The sequence below is a fragment of the Salmo trutta genome, chromosome 23 (assembly GCF_901001165.1).
Source record: "Salmo trutta chromosome 23, fSalTru1.1, whole genome shotgun sequence".
Lineage (NCBI taxonomy): Eukaryota > Metazoa > Chordata > Actinopteri > Salmoniformes > Salmonidae > Salmo > Salmo trutta.
Window position 1 is genome coordinate 37,778,712 of NC_042979.1, and position 14,303 is coordinate 37,793,014.

General features: G+C 44.8%; 1 protein-coding gene across 5 annotated transcripts in view; it reads right to left on the minus strand.

Annotated features, from left to right (window-relative positions):
• Nucleotides 1-2,027: 2,027 nt before the first annotated feature.
• The window catches only part of LOC115159992 (ral guanine nucleotide dissociation stimulator), a 68,434-nt gene continuing 56,158 nt past the window's right edge, over nt 2,028-14,303 (minus strand). For 4 of the 5 annotated variants that reach the window (XM_029710196.1, XM_029710195.1, XM_029710193.1 and 1 more), the window contains exons 8-17: nt 12,821-12,898; nt 7,428-7,514; nt 7,291-7,323; nt 7,066-7,187; nt 6,759-6,851; nt 6,319-6,544; nt 5,927-6,001; nt 5,080-5,337; nt 4,844-4,958; nt 2,028-4,537 (exon numbers count right to left, since the gene is read on the minus strand). In XM_029710196.1, the coding sequence (XP_029566056.1) occupies nt 4,362-4,537; nt 4,844-4,958; nt 5,080-5,337; nt 5,927-6,001; nt 6,319-6,544; nt 6,759-6,851; nt 7,066-7,187; nt 7,291-7,323; nt 7,428-7,514; nt 12,821-12,898 (1,263 nt within the window). In that variant the 3' untranslated portion in view covers nt 2,028-4,361. The remainder of the gene's footprint in view (nt 4,538-4,843; nt 4,959-5,079; nt 5,338-5,926; nt 6,002-6,318; nt 6,545-6,758; nt 6,852-7,065; nt 7,188-7,290; nt 7,324-7,427; nt 7,515-12,820; nt 12,899-14,303) is intronic. The other variant, XR_003868978.1, reaches the window with a different exon arrangement.

The following is a 14,303-nucleotide window of genomic DNA, read 5'->3' on the forward strand; positions in this document are numbered from 1 at the left end:
TGATCATTGTGAGAGGTTGAGGCAAGGTGACATATTCCTGATCAGTCTGGGTTTCTGAGAGGGATCGGTGGAGAGGTGCAGTCTTTGGCCCTTCATTTACAATACATAGACACAGAAGAGAGTGTGTGTGTGTGTCTCACGTTCACACACAGACTAGCATTTGTGAAACCTGAAATACTGACATCTTTTTGTCAGATCCCCCTCTCCAACCTCTGATATATATACACTGAGTGTACAAAACATTAAGAACACCTGCTCTTTCCATGACAGACTGACCTTGTGAATCCAGTTGAAAGCTCCACTTCAAATCAGTGTAGATGAAGGGGAGGAGACAGGTTAAAGAATAATTTTTAAGCCTTGAGACAATTGAGACATGGATTGTGTATGTGTGCCATTCAGAGGGTGAATGGGCCAGACTAAAGATTGAAGTGTCTTTGAACGGGGTTTGGTAGTAGGTGCCAGGTGCATCGGTTTGAGTGTGTCAAGAACTGCAACGCTGTTGGGTTTTTCATGCTCAACCGTCTTCTGTGTGTATAAAGAATGGTCCACCACAAAAAGGACATCCAACCAACTTGAAACTGTGACAAACATTGGAGTCAACATGGGCCAGCATCCCTGTGGAATGCTTTCAACACCTTGTAGAGTCCATGTCCCAACGAATTGAGGCTGTTCTGAGGGCAAAAGGGGGTGCAACTCTGTTTTAGGAAAGTGTTCCTACTGTTGTGTACACTCAGTGTAGATATGCTGGGTAGCTGGGGAGGGCACAAAGACATTAGCAAAAAATAAATATTAAAAATAAGCACACATTCTGGGATGAACGCTTACTGACATTAACTGGAAACTTAAGTGTAAATCTCCCATTGACACAAATGCATGATTTTTCACAGAAGTTTAAGGATCTCCAGTTAAAGAATCCATCCCTCACTCATTGATCAACCACAAAAAGTATTTAACTGCAGATCCAGGTTCAGCTTCCCCAACACAAATCCTAATCTTCTTAATAGGATGTGGAAATAGACGCTGACCTTGAATCAGGGCTTAGGGGCAACTTCCATCAACACAATATGAAGTCCAGCAAATCACATGTAATCACAGTAGACTACCGGACCCCAACATTCACAAACATACAGCGTCATTTTCAACACCACCACCAACCAGCACACTTGAAAGCATGAAAATCACTTCACTTATATTATACTGCCGTAATGCATTCATAATGCAGTACTAACATGCGATAAATATGACCACCCATGTTTATGATAACTGACATGTGAAACACCATCATCATAGCACATGAAACCATTTCCATGGCTTTACTGTTAGGCACATCAAGCGTTTGTTGTGAAATGTACTGACGACTGCTGTGGCGTGTTATAGGATTTATGTGGCATTTGACATCCCCTTTTTACTGTACTGAGCCAAGCTGTACTGCGTTGGCCTGGTTACGTACCATGTCAAAAGAAAATATCAGATCCAGCCAGCACACTACGGTTCAGGTTAGCACAATAGTGTAAAAAGGCTATAAAAGTGAAGTATAGCCAGTTTAGATGAGCCCTCTGATAGAGATCCAATCCCATGTCCCTATTAGAACATTTACTGTCTTGCACATGAAACACTGAGTACGTTTACATGCACATTAATAATTTGATATCAAACTGATTATGGCAGTAGGCTGAGTATGGCATTAGTCATGTAAACACCTTACTCTGTTTATCTTAATCGACATACGGTCATATTCGAAGTAAGCATACGCCAATTAAAACACCTGATTTTCTGAGCAATCTTTAAAATGATTAGGACATGTAAACGCTTTAATCAGTTATAGCGGTGTGTTTGATCTGTGTGTGTGTGTGTGTGTGTGTGTGTGTGTGTGTGTGTGTGTGTTAGCGCAAGCAGGGCGAGCTTCCTTCTTTTGCGCGAGGGAAGTGAGTTAGGAAAAACTAAAAGTACACATCTTAGAAGTCGTTTTCACATAAACGTTATATGTCCGAACTCAGAATCAACTATGCTTTACAAAAATAACATGGTCGCTGTGGTAGAAGGTTTATTTTGATTGCTGATATTCTGCATTCATCAAGTCCCACCAGGTAGTCTGATTTCAGATGTGTCCATGTAAACAGAATTATGAGGGAAATCATTTATTCTTGCAAAGCATGTAAACGTTTTAATCAAGCTATTATATTAATTTGACTATTCACAATAATTGTATTATTGTGTGCATGTAACCGTACTCAGTGTGACACGGTCACAGTCAAAAAGTCACTCGTTTCAGAAAACTCTGAGCAAAGGCTTGAGTTTTAACACTGTAATCCACAACACCACTGTCATGGCTGATGTTAAATAGGGATATTAGGTTTGATCCAAAGTGCTGCAATACTGTAGGAAATGGATAGACATGGGGTACTACAAACCAAGGACTCATCATCACATAATCTTCAATCATAGACAAAGAATCACACAACTTCTGAGTCTCTCAACAGCAGGCAAACTCACTCCCTCCACTTCAAATCTCAATGCTCCCGAAACCACCTCATACTTCATCCTAGTCCACCGGTCTTTGGCACACGTGGAGTTGATTATGTTTTAGTTGAGTTGTACTTTCTCTTCCTCTTTTTCATGTATCTCCTGAATGAGCTGAATTGAAATGAAGTTGACCTCCAACCCTGGTACACAAGGACGAAAGGCCTCGATGAAGGAGAAAAAGAAAGAAGGGAGCAAACAAAAGGGACAGTCCTTTCCTTCTCGTTTCTTCTTCTTTACACTATAGGGAACAAAAAGACTGGACATTTAAAAACCACGCTTCATTTCACAATACAACATACATCTCTCGCTCTCCGAGTGCTTGAGTACTTTCCACACACGCACTTCTAGTTAAAAGGGAGCACAGTGTCCTTTTACATACATTTCTCTCCTCCTGCAAGTCATTGACAAGAGGGTCTAGCACACATTGGGGTCCATCAAATGGCTCGGAGCTAACTTCTATCTTTCTTGATGATCTGAGGGAGTGGTCACCATGCCAACAACAGCCATTTTGTGCCATTCGGCTCACATGTAGGCAGTTCTGCTCTCTAAGGCATTGCCAATCGAGGAGAAGCCATTTAGTGAAATCATGTTTGAGCCGCAGTGGCCGCCCGACATTGTGCATTTCAGGTCACCATAATGTACTCTAACTGGCCACATTGCTTTTTTTGGCTTCCCAGAAATGCACCCATTAAAACAAATACTGAACCAAAATGGATGCTGGATACCTCAGTTGCACTATTTCCATGAACCATCATCATTGAGCCCTCATGGATGCCTACTCCTTCATGTTGGCCTCGCTGTCAGGAGACAGCCTCTCTCTCAAACTGTAGTGTGAAACTGAAAGACATCAGGCATGAAATGAAAGGGGAGGGAGGGAGGGAGCGGGCTGGCTGTAGCATTTCATTGTCTGTTAGCACCACTTGGAGAAATAAGACGCAATGCACAAATGCAGAGTGCCGCCGCATCAAAGCAGTGACAAAATTAGCTATTATTGAATGTTTGTAGTAATAATAATGCCCTATTTGTGTGAATAGTGTTAGTTTAACAAACTGGACAAGTTCCCATTAGCAGTTTGGAGTTAAAAGGAGTAAAGTTTCTGATGATTGGTTAACAACCAGATGTAGCTATCCAGTAGGGGCCTTTCTCTCCCAAAATCCTTTTAGTGGTTTGTTGGAACGCGTCTCCCTCCGCTAGCTGGCAGTACAGAGCATCTGTCCATCTGTCTCAGTCCGCGTGTGGCGGAACATCGAAGAAACAGATGCAGTTGATGGTAGTCTAGAAAGGAGTGTAAAAAAATAGTACCTGAACCTTTGCTGAGGGAGAGGTCTGTAGAAAGTAGAGGGAGTGTATCTCCTTTAAAGGGGAGGAATTCATTTTCCTACGCACCTACACGACATAGTTATATTTTTACTCAGGTTTTCCCCTCTCGATTAGGACGTCCACAGAGAGCTATGAAGCTAACAGGAAGTGAAGGGGGCTCACAGGAAGTGACCTGAACATGGGTTGTAGCCTGGTTAGGAAACACCTGGGGGAGGGGTCAGATGTGGGTAACAGCAGGGGTGTGGGTAACAGCATCCACACAGAGTCACTACTTCCAAGGACAGTCGCCCGCCTCGCAAAATGGAGTTGAGTGCAAGTTCATTGGCCAATAGGGATTTCCATTCCATTCAGCTTTATTAGTCCTCTGAGGCTTTCACGCTCAGATGCTGAACACGGCCAAGCTGGCAACAGGCCCCTCTACCATGGCACAGCAGGGGTGGTACTCAAAGATGGCACCCAGAAAGCCCAGCAGGAAGCAAGGAGGTGGGTGAGGGTTTCTGATGACACGGCGTCGCCCCTCAGAAGATGCCCTTGGCAATTTTCAGGCCTTTCTGCTTCATTCGCGGCAGGGTGGAGCTGGCCACGTGCTTGGTCCGGCCTACCTTGGGGAAGCCGCGTTTCTTCAGGACAAAGTCGTAGTTGGCCGAGGAGTTCATGGCATAGAAAACGTTGGCATTGTCTGGAATCTTCAGCTCTGTGTGGGGGTGGGGGTGCAAAATAAACACTGGCATGGTTAAAAGGCACATTGAAACATCAGGCAAGAGAGAATGTCAAAATCTGTTAGAGAAGATGGAAGGAGAGATTTTTAGACAAGGCGTGTGCAGGTATTTCTAAAAATGACAGTGTGACCAGAGATACGAACAGGTCCAGAATGAAGGGTGTGGGGAAAACTGAAATGTTTGTAAGTGTGAAATGTAGTTCAAAATGCATTAACTTTGAGGTCTGTATCTTTCAGGTTCTACTGTAAGTCCTGAGTGAACGTGACAAACAGCTGACTGACCTTTCTCTTCAGAGATCTTCTGCAGCAGTTCGTAGTCCTCCGCTCTCTCCCGGTCCAGGTTGTGTTTCACCATGGCCTTCCTGATCACCGCCGGCGTCTTGTCCTGACTGGTCACCTGGAGATCATGTGATGACCACAAGACATTTGGCTCAACCAGACCTCACAACCACTAAACACATTGTCAGGGAAATTCTCTTTTCTAATCTATCGTAATGAACAGCAGCGCAGCAGCTCACCAGGATGCTCTTGTACATGTTGCCGTTGTCCACGTCCAGGCTGACACGGATGATGCAGCAGTCGTCCACCTGCTGGTTGTAGAGGGGCAGTGACAGCGACGAGTAGCTGGACACGCCCGACACAGAGCGCTTGTGTGAGCGGGAGCCCGCCCCCGCCACAGGCGTGGAGGACATGGAGGAGGACGAGGCGCTACTGGAGCCCGAGCCAGAGCCCAGACCAGAGGCATCCAGAGAGGACAGAGAGGTGGACTCCCAGAACTGGAGAGAGAGAGAGAGAGAGAGAGAGAGAAGGGGGGCAGCACAGGTTAGATCACAGTGCAACTTAAGAATATGGAGATGCAATCAAGGAAAGCAATACATCTTAAACAGGATCATTTAACATGACTGGAAACTATTGAATGGATTCCAGTGAATTAAGACAAATACTTGGGAACACTGAAATTGAGGCTGGTGTTTTTTTCTCTAATGGGATCCCCAAGAGTGCTTGCTACTAACATGACATGCTCATCAAATGTAGAAAACACAATGAAATATGTGAACAGAAGGATGTGCAACCAGGTGAACTGTTACTATGGATACAAGGTGAACTCTTCACCAAAAAGGTCAAGGTGCAGCGGTGAGCAGACACATGAATAAATTGACACCTGCACACATTCGGACACTACTCAACACACACATACGCCGTTCTCGCCCATACACAAAATGGCTACAGGGGTGATGTGATGGTGACGTCACAGAGATAGAAACAGTGCAAACAGCACACTCCTCTGATGGCAGTGTGAAATGGCTGCACCACAAGCTAGCACAGGTGAAACAGAGAAATGGTACAGGAAGTAGTAAATAGTACCGTGGGTGCCAGGTCAGGCAAGGGGCCGCACTTCCCCAACGTGGAATTGGAATGTTTTACGGAAGGCGTGGAGGTCTAGAAAAGGAATTAAGAGCTTCAGTCACCAGTGGGCCTCACATGAGCTGTTTCTGGGATGGAAGAGTTATACTATGCTAAGACAGTAGTACGGCTTAGTGATCATACTGGTATCATGGTCTTTAAAGCTGAGAGATATGACATCCTCATCATACATGGTGGGGCAACTTCCAGCTTACAGATGTCAACACACACTCGTAGTAATACATCCCTGTCCTCTGACAGGTCATCATTGTAAATAACAATATATTCTTAATTGACTTTCCTGTATAAATGAAATAAATAGATATATAGAAGATCTCCTCTCTCTCTCACACCTTTCGCTCGTGGACATCAGGTGAGTCGGAGATGAAGCTGATATTGATCTCCTCCACGTCAGAGCTGCTGGAGCCAGCGGAGGTGACGCTCAGGGAGTCCGCTCCATCCCCCGCTCCACCTCCACCCGAGCCCCCCAGGCAGGGGGCGTAGCGCAGCTGGTCAAAGGACTTGGAGTGGGAGCTGCCCGCACTGCTGCAGCCTGGCTCCGAGCTGGCAGGCTGGCGACTGAGAGACGGAGTGAAGAAATGGGAGGGAGAGAGGGACGGAGAGAGACAGAGAGAGGGGAAAGATGGAAGAGAAAATGCAGGTTGAGAGCAAGAGTGGGAGAAAAGAAGAGCGTGAAGAATGAGTTAAAAAACATTGACACAAATAGACTGTAAATCATATATTGCACCTATTGAACAGAAATAACTTTCTGCAATAATATTTATTGACTTACTCGCTCCAGCGTTTGATTATTCCTGTGTTCTTCTTCTTGAGAGTGTTGGAGGCTGACTCTGACAGTGGCTCGATCTCACATGACTGGCTGTAGCTGTGGAAAGAAACACATAGAAGAGTATGTGTGTGAGTGTTCCAGTCTTTCATTACTCCTCCTTTTCTTCAGTCTCTCTCTCCCTCTTCCTCCTTTTTTCCCAGTCTCCCTCTCTTCCCCCCTGCTGTTCCTCACACCCACGACAATCTATTTCTGGTGCAGTGTGAAAATACTCTCATGTATTTAACAGAATACTATCTGTTCCCTCTCTTACCTCTCAGCCTCTGTGAGTTTGTCCACACCGGAGAACCACTCTCGGAAACGCTTGTTTCGGGTGAAGTTATAGTTGTTGCAGGCCAGCTGCAGAAGCTTGATCTGGGCAATCACCTCAAACTCCTATAAAACCAGAGGAAAGAAAATTATCAATATGCACTCACATCTTCATCCTCATTGTAATCATCATCATCATCACACTTTAAATTCATATTGCATTTCTCACCTTCCTCCTCTTCTCAAAATTGATCAGCCCTCCCTGTAAACAAGAAAATATGTTATTCAGAACAGAAATTGGGTTGTGTGTCATTTTGAGGAAAGAGGGAATGTGTGTGTGTGTGTGTGCGTGTGTGTGCCACTCACGTCCAGGTAGTCCTTCATGGCTGTATCCATCATGACTAGGTCTGTAAGGAAAGTGCCCAGGTAGGGAATGGTCCCCTGCATCACACTCTGAAATAAACAAACAGGCAGGCAGAGACTGGTGTTAGTGTGTGTTCCAAGTTTTAATGTCACATGCACAAGTACTGTGAAATCAAAACCCAACAATGCAATAATCAAGAACAATGTATTACTAGAAAGAAAAATCACACGGCAAATAAGAAATTTGAAATATTATAAAAAGTCAGTTCCAATACCATATTTACATGTGCAGGGATACTGGGGTGATGGAGGTAGATATGTATGGGGTAAGGTGACTAGGCAACTGGATATAAGATAAACAGAGTAGCAGCAGCTTGCATGTGAGTGGGTGTGCGGGTGTGTAGAGTCAGTATAAATGTATGTGCATATTATGTGTGAGTGAGCACATGATGGAGTGAGTGTTTGTGTGTGTGTTGGAGTGACAGTGTGTGTGTGTGTGTGTGTGTGTGTGTGTGTGTGTGTGTGTGTGTGTGTGTGTGTGTGTGTGTGTGTGTGTGTGTGTGTGTGTGTGTGTGTGTGTGTGTGTGTGTGTGTGTGTGTAGGGCCCTGTGAGTGGACACTGAAATAAAAAGATCAATAAAGATACGAGGTAAACGCGGTCTATGTAGTTATTTTGTTAGCCATTTATCAGTAGTATTGCTTGGGGATAGAAGCTGTTCAAGAGCCTGTTGGGGTCAGACTAGACGCACCTCTTGCCGTGCAGCAGCAGAGGAAATAGTCTATGGCTTGGGTGGTTGGGGTCTTTGACGTTTTTCCGGGCCTTCTTTTCACACCGCCTGATATAGAGGTCCTGGATGGCAGGGAGCTCGTCCTCAGTGTTGTACGTGGCGCCATGCGATCGAGGGCGGTGCTATTGCCATACCAAGCATTGATGCAGTCAGTCAATATGCTCTCAATGGTACAACTGTAGAACCTTTTCAGGATTTGAGGGTCCGTGCCAAACTTTTTCATCCTCCTGAGGGGAAGTAGCTCCTTCTTCACGACTGTACGTGTGTGTTTGGACATTTTAAGTCTTTAGTGATTTGGACACCGAGGAACTTGAAGCTGTCGACCTGCTCCACTGCCACCCCGTCGATGTGGATTGGGGTATGCTCACCGTTTCCTGTAGTCCACGATCAGCTCCTTGGTCTTGCTGACGTTGAGGTTATTGCTCTGGCACCACACTGACCTCCTCCCTGTAGGCTGACTCATTGTCGCTGGTGCTCAGGCCTACTACCGTCATGTCATCAGTGAACTTAATAATGGTGTTGAAGTCGTCCGTTGAAGTCGTACACAGTCGTAGGTGAACAGGTTGTACAGGAGGGGACTAAGCACACACCCCTGTGGGGCTCCTGTGTTAAGTGTCAGCGTGGTGGAGGTGATGTTGCCTACCCTTACCACCTGGAGTCGGCCCATCAGGAAGTTCAGGATCCAGTTGCAGAGGTATGTGTTCAGACCCAGAATCCTAAGCTTGGTGACGAGCTTGGAGGGGATAATGGTGTTAAACGCTGAGCTGTAGTCAATGAACAGCATTCTCACATGCAGTGCATTCGGAAAGTATTCAGATACCTTGACTTTTTCCACATTTTTTGCGTTACAGCTTTATTCTAAAATGTATTAAATCATTTTTCCCCCTCATCAATCGACACACAATACCCCATAATGACAAAGTGAAAACAGGTTTTTACAAATACCTTATTTACATAAGTATTCAGACCCTTTGCTATGAGACTCGAAATTGAGCTAAGGTGCATCCTGTTTCCATTGATCAACCTTGAGATGTTTCTACAAGTAGATTGGAGTCCACCTGTGGTAAATACAATCTATTGGACATGATTTGGAAATGCACACACCCATCTATGTAAGGTCCACAGTTGACAGTGCATGTCAGAGCAAAAACCAAGCCATGATGTCGAAGGAATTGTCTGTAGATCTCTGAGACAGGATTGTGTCGAGGCACAGATCTGGGGAAGGGTACCAAAAAATATCTGCAGCATTGAAGGTCCCCAAGAACATTCTTAAATGGAAAAAGTTTGGAACCACTAAGACTCTTCCTAGAGCTGGCCGAACGGCCAAACTGAACAATCGGGGGGAGAAGGGTGACCAAGAACCTGATAGTCACTCTGATAAAGCTCCAGAGTTCCTCTGCAGAGATGGCAGAACCTTCCAGAAGGACAACCATCTCTGCAGCCCTCCAACAATCAGGCCTTTATGGTAGAGTGGCCAGACAGAAGTCTCTCTCCTCAGTAAAAGGCACATGACAGCCCGCTTGGAGTTTGCCAAAAGGCACCTAAAGGACTCTCAGACCATGAGAAACAACATTCTCTGGTCTGATGAAAGATTGAACTCTTTGCCCTGAATGCCAAGCATCACATCTGGAGGAAACCTGGCACCATCCCTACGGTGAAGCATGGTGGTGGCAGCATCATGCTGTGGGTATATTTTTCAGCAGCAGGGACTGGGAGACTAGTCAGAATCGAGGGAAAGATGAATGGAGCAAAGTACAGAGAGATGCTTGATGAAAACCTGCTCCAGAGCGCTCAGGACCTCAGACTGGGGCGAAGGTTCACCTCCAACAGGACAACGACCCTAAGCACACAGCCAAGACAATGCAGGTGTGGCTTCAGGACAAGTCTCTGAACATCCTTGAGTGGCCCAGCCAGAGCCTGGACTTGAACCCGATCGAACATCTCTGGAGAGACTGAAAATAGCTGTGCAGCAACGCTCCCCATCCAACCTGACAGAGCTTGAGAGGATATGCAGAGAAGGATAGGAGAAACTCCCCAAATACAGGTGTGCCAAGCTTGTAGTGTCATACCCAAGAAGACTGTAATCGCTGCCAAAGGTGCTTCAACAAAATACTGAGTAAAGGATTTGAATACTTACGGAAATGTGATATTTCTGTTTTTTGTTTGTAATACATTTGCAAAGATTTCTAAAAACATGTTTTTGCTTTGTCATTATGGGGTATTGTGTATAGATTGATGAAGGGGGAAAAACGATTTAATCAATTTTAGAATAAGGATGAAACGTAATAAAAGGTGGGGAGAAAATCAAGGGTCTGAATACTTTCCGAATGCACTGTAGTTATTCCTCTTATCTAGGTGGGTGAGGGCAGTGTGGGGAGCTTGAGATTGGGTCTATGGGTCTGTTGGGGCAGTATACAAATTGGAGTGGGTGTAGGGTGTCTGGGATGGTGGAGTTTAATGTGTGCCATAACCAGCCTCTCAAAGCACTTCATTAGCACCTCACAGAAGTGACTGTTACAGGACGGTAATCATGGTGGCATGAAGCCTTAAGAGATCTCAGTAACAGGGATCATTGTGGTCATCTTAAAAAGTGGGGATTACATACTGGGACAAGGAGAGGTTGAAAATGACCATGAAAATGCCTGCCAGCTGTTCTGCGCATGCTGAGAACGTGCCCAGGAAAACCGTCGGGGCCCGCGGCCTTGCAGGTGTTGACCTGATTAAAGACCCTCACGTCGGCCTCGGGGAGTGATTAGTCCTCTGGGTCGGTGACAGCACTCACACCCGGCTCGACGTCAAAGCGTTCATAAAATGCATTGAGTTGGTCTGGGAGAGAGACATCGTTGGGCAGATCACGGCTGGGTCTTCCTGTGTAATCTGTAATGGACTGTAGCCCCTGTCACATGCTGGTGGCGTCGGAGCCTGTGTAGTATGATTCCACCTTATTCCTATTAGTCTTTTTGCTCGTTTGATGACTCTGTGGAGGTCATAGCGGGACTTCTTGTACTTATTCCTGTCCTCTGCCATAGCCTCAAGGTTGTCTACGATAGCTCTGTGTGGGTAGTCCTGTCCTTTAGTTTAGTGCCAACCTTGGTGTTAATCCAGGACTTGTGATTGGGGAAGCAGCAAACCCTCACCGTGGGGACAACGTCACTGATGCATTTTCTAATGAAGCCAGTGACGGAGGTGGTTAGCTCGTCGATGTTATGTGTGTGTGTGTGTGTGTGTGTGTGTGTGTGTGTGTGTGTGTGTGTGTGTGTGTATGTGTGTGTGTGTGTGTGTGTGTGTGTGTGTGTGTGTGTGTGTGTGTGTGTGTGTGTGTGTGTGTATACATGACTTTGCCAGTGATTAAATAATGAGTAACATACATTTTTCATCAGAGGGAAAAAAGTATATGGAAATCAATAATTAAATCTCTGCATCTCCCTCTGTGGACACTGCTTATATAAATATCTACAGCTGGCTACTGTTCCCAGTTTAATAAATGCACAATTATCATTTGATTACATTGTAATTACAGTCAAATTAGGCTGTAAAGTTGCACATCACCACTAGAGTGAGCTGTGAGCATTTTGCGAGTCAGATTGATTCCCCAAACAACCACTAGAGGGCGGTGTGTCCCTTATTCATTCTAATTCTATACACCACAGAGAGAACAATGACATGAATCCCCTTATTGTGAACAGCAAAATACTGCACCTCTACACTATTTTCATTAGAGGCATCCATGACAGCCATTTACTACAAAGTGGGTCAATTTCAAAGGGAGTGATTTTAAAGTGGAGCAGATGAGTGAGAGTGAAAGGGTGAGAGAGCATTGATCCATAAAATTTACATTTGAGTCATTTAGCAGACGCTCTTATCCAGAGCGACTTACAGGAGCAATTTGGGTTAAGTGCCTTGCTCAAGGGCACAGACAGATTTTTCACCCAGTCGGCTCAGGGATTCGAACCAGCAAACATGGCAATAGGAGCATGTGTGACTGTGTGTGTTTGAGTGAGCGTGTCAGCAGAGTTCAGTGAGGACAGAGGGCCCGCTTGTTTTCTATTCTATGGCGTCTTGCCCGCTGGAACACTTCCTGACACGGCTTAAAAAAAACAATTACTCCAGCCTGTCTAATCTACAGGGCCAAGATGGGGGTGCTTTGACTACATCTGTCACCTCTCTCTCCCACTTTTTGTTCCATTTATATCTTTCCCTCTTTGTCTCTCTGTCCCTCTTTCTGTCCCTGTTGCTATCCCTCACCTAACTAACTATCTTAAGATGAATGCACTAACTGTAAGTCGCTCTTGTAAGGCTCTCTGGCTCTCACTCGGTCTTCCTTTTTTGACCTCCCCTTTGCTCTCTCATCCTCTCTGTCAGAACATTTCATCTCTCTCTCTGCTTTCTCTCTGCTTTTCATGTCATCTCTCTCTCTGCTTTTCATGTCATCTCTCTCTCTGCTTTTCATGTCATCTCTCTCTCTGCTTTTCATGTCATCCTCCATTTTCGTAAAAGCCACTTTTTTCTTCCTCTTCAATCTTTCTAGTATTTTGTCTCTCTCTAAGTCCACTCCATCTTACCCTCCCTCCCTCCTTTCTTACATTGCCTCTCTCTTAATGTCCTTACCAGGTCTCGGGGTTGCTGCTGTCTCTTCTGGGCTCGTTTGGGGTTTATTTCCAGGGTGGCGAATTTGGACGTGCCTTCCTAAACAGAGAAAATAAAGGACAACATTCACAGTGAGATCTAAAGCCTAAGCTCCTATTTCAGCAATCAGATAACACTGGTTTCTGTTCAATTAAATGAAAACAATACACACTTTTTCACCGTGCTTTTTCATCATTTATCAAGCTATCAAATGGTGAACATACACTCTCCCACATTCTACTGCAGAGTATCAGGCAGGGGAGGGATATTCCCAAGTTGCGCCCCCCCCCCCCCCAAACACACATAGCAGCCAACCTCTAGATACCCTGACGTATGTATGTGTGTGTTTGTTCTGGAATTTGGGGAATGTCAGGGTTTGAGGTCTATGTGTGTGTAAGTGGGCTTAGTGTCTATCCCCCCTACATAACACCTGCACAGTCTCACACCCCCACGCCCAAGTCAAGACCACCCACCAGAACAACCAGATGACCTTTATACGGTTCTGTTCTATACTGTTCTGTTCTATACTGCTATACTGTTCTATACTGCTATACTGTTCTGTACTGCTATACTGTTCTGTACTGTTCTATACTGTTCTGTTCTGCTCTATACTGCTATACTGTTCTGTACTGCTCTACTGTTCTGTACTGCTATACTGTTCTGTTCTGTTCTGTTCTATACTGCTATACTGTTCTGTACTGTTCTATACTGTTCTGCTCTATACTGCTATACTGTTCTGTACTGTTCTATACTGTTCTGTTCTGTTCTGTACTGCTATACTGTTCTGTACTGTTCTATACTGTTCTGTTCTGCTCTATACTGCTATACTGTTCTGTACTGCTCTACTGTTCTGTACTGCTATACTGTTCTGTACTGTTCTATACTGTTCTGTTCTGTTCTATACTGCTATACTGTTCTGTACTGTTCTATACTGTTCTGCTCTATACTGCTATACTGTTCTGTACTGTTCTATACTGCTATACTGTTCTGTACTGTTCTATACTGTTCTGTACTGTTCTATACTGTTCTGTTCTGTTCTATACTGCTATACTGTTCTATACTGTTCTGTTCTGTTCTATACTGCTATACTGTTCTGTACTGTTCTATACTGCTCTACTGTTCTGTACTGCTATACTGTTCTGTACTGTTCTATACTGCTATACTGTTCTGTACTGTTCTATACTGTTCTGTACTGTTCTATACTGTTCTGTTCTGTTCTATACTGCTATACTGTTCTGTACTGTTCTATACTGTTCTGTACTGTTCTATACTGTTCTGTTCTGTTCTATACTGCTATACTGTTCTGTACTGTTCTATACTGTTCTGTACTGTTCTATACTGCTATACTGTTCTGTACTGTTCTGTTCTATACTGCTATACTGTACTGCACTATACTGCTATACTGTTCTGTACTGTTCTATACTGCTATTCTGTACTGTTCTATACTGCTATACTGTACTGTTCT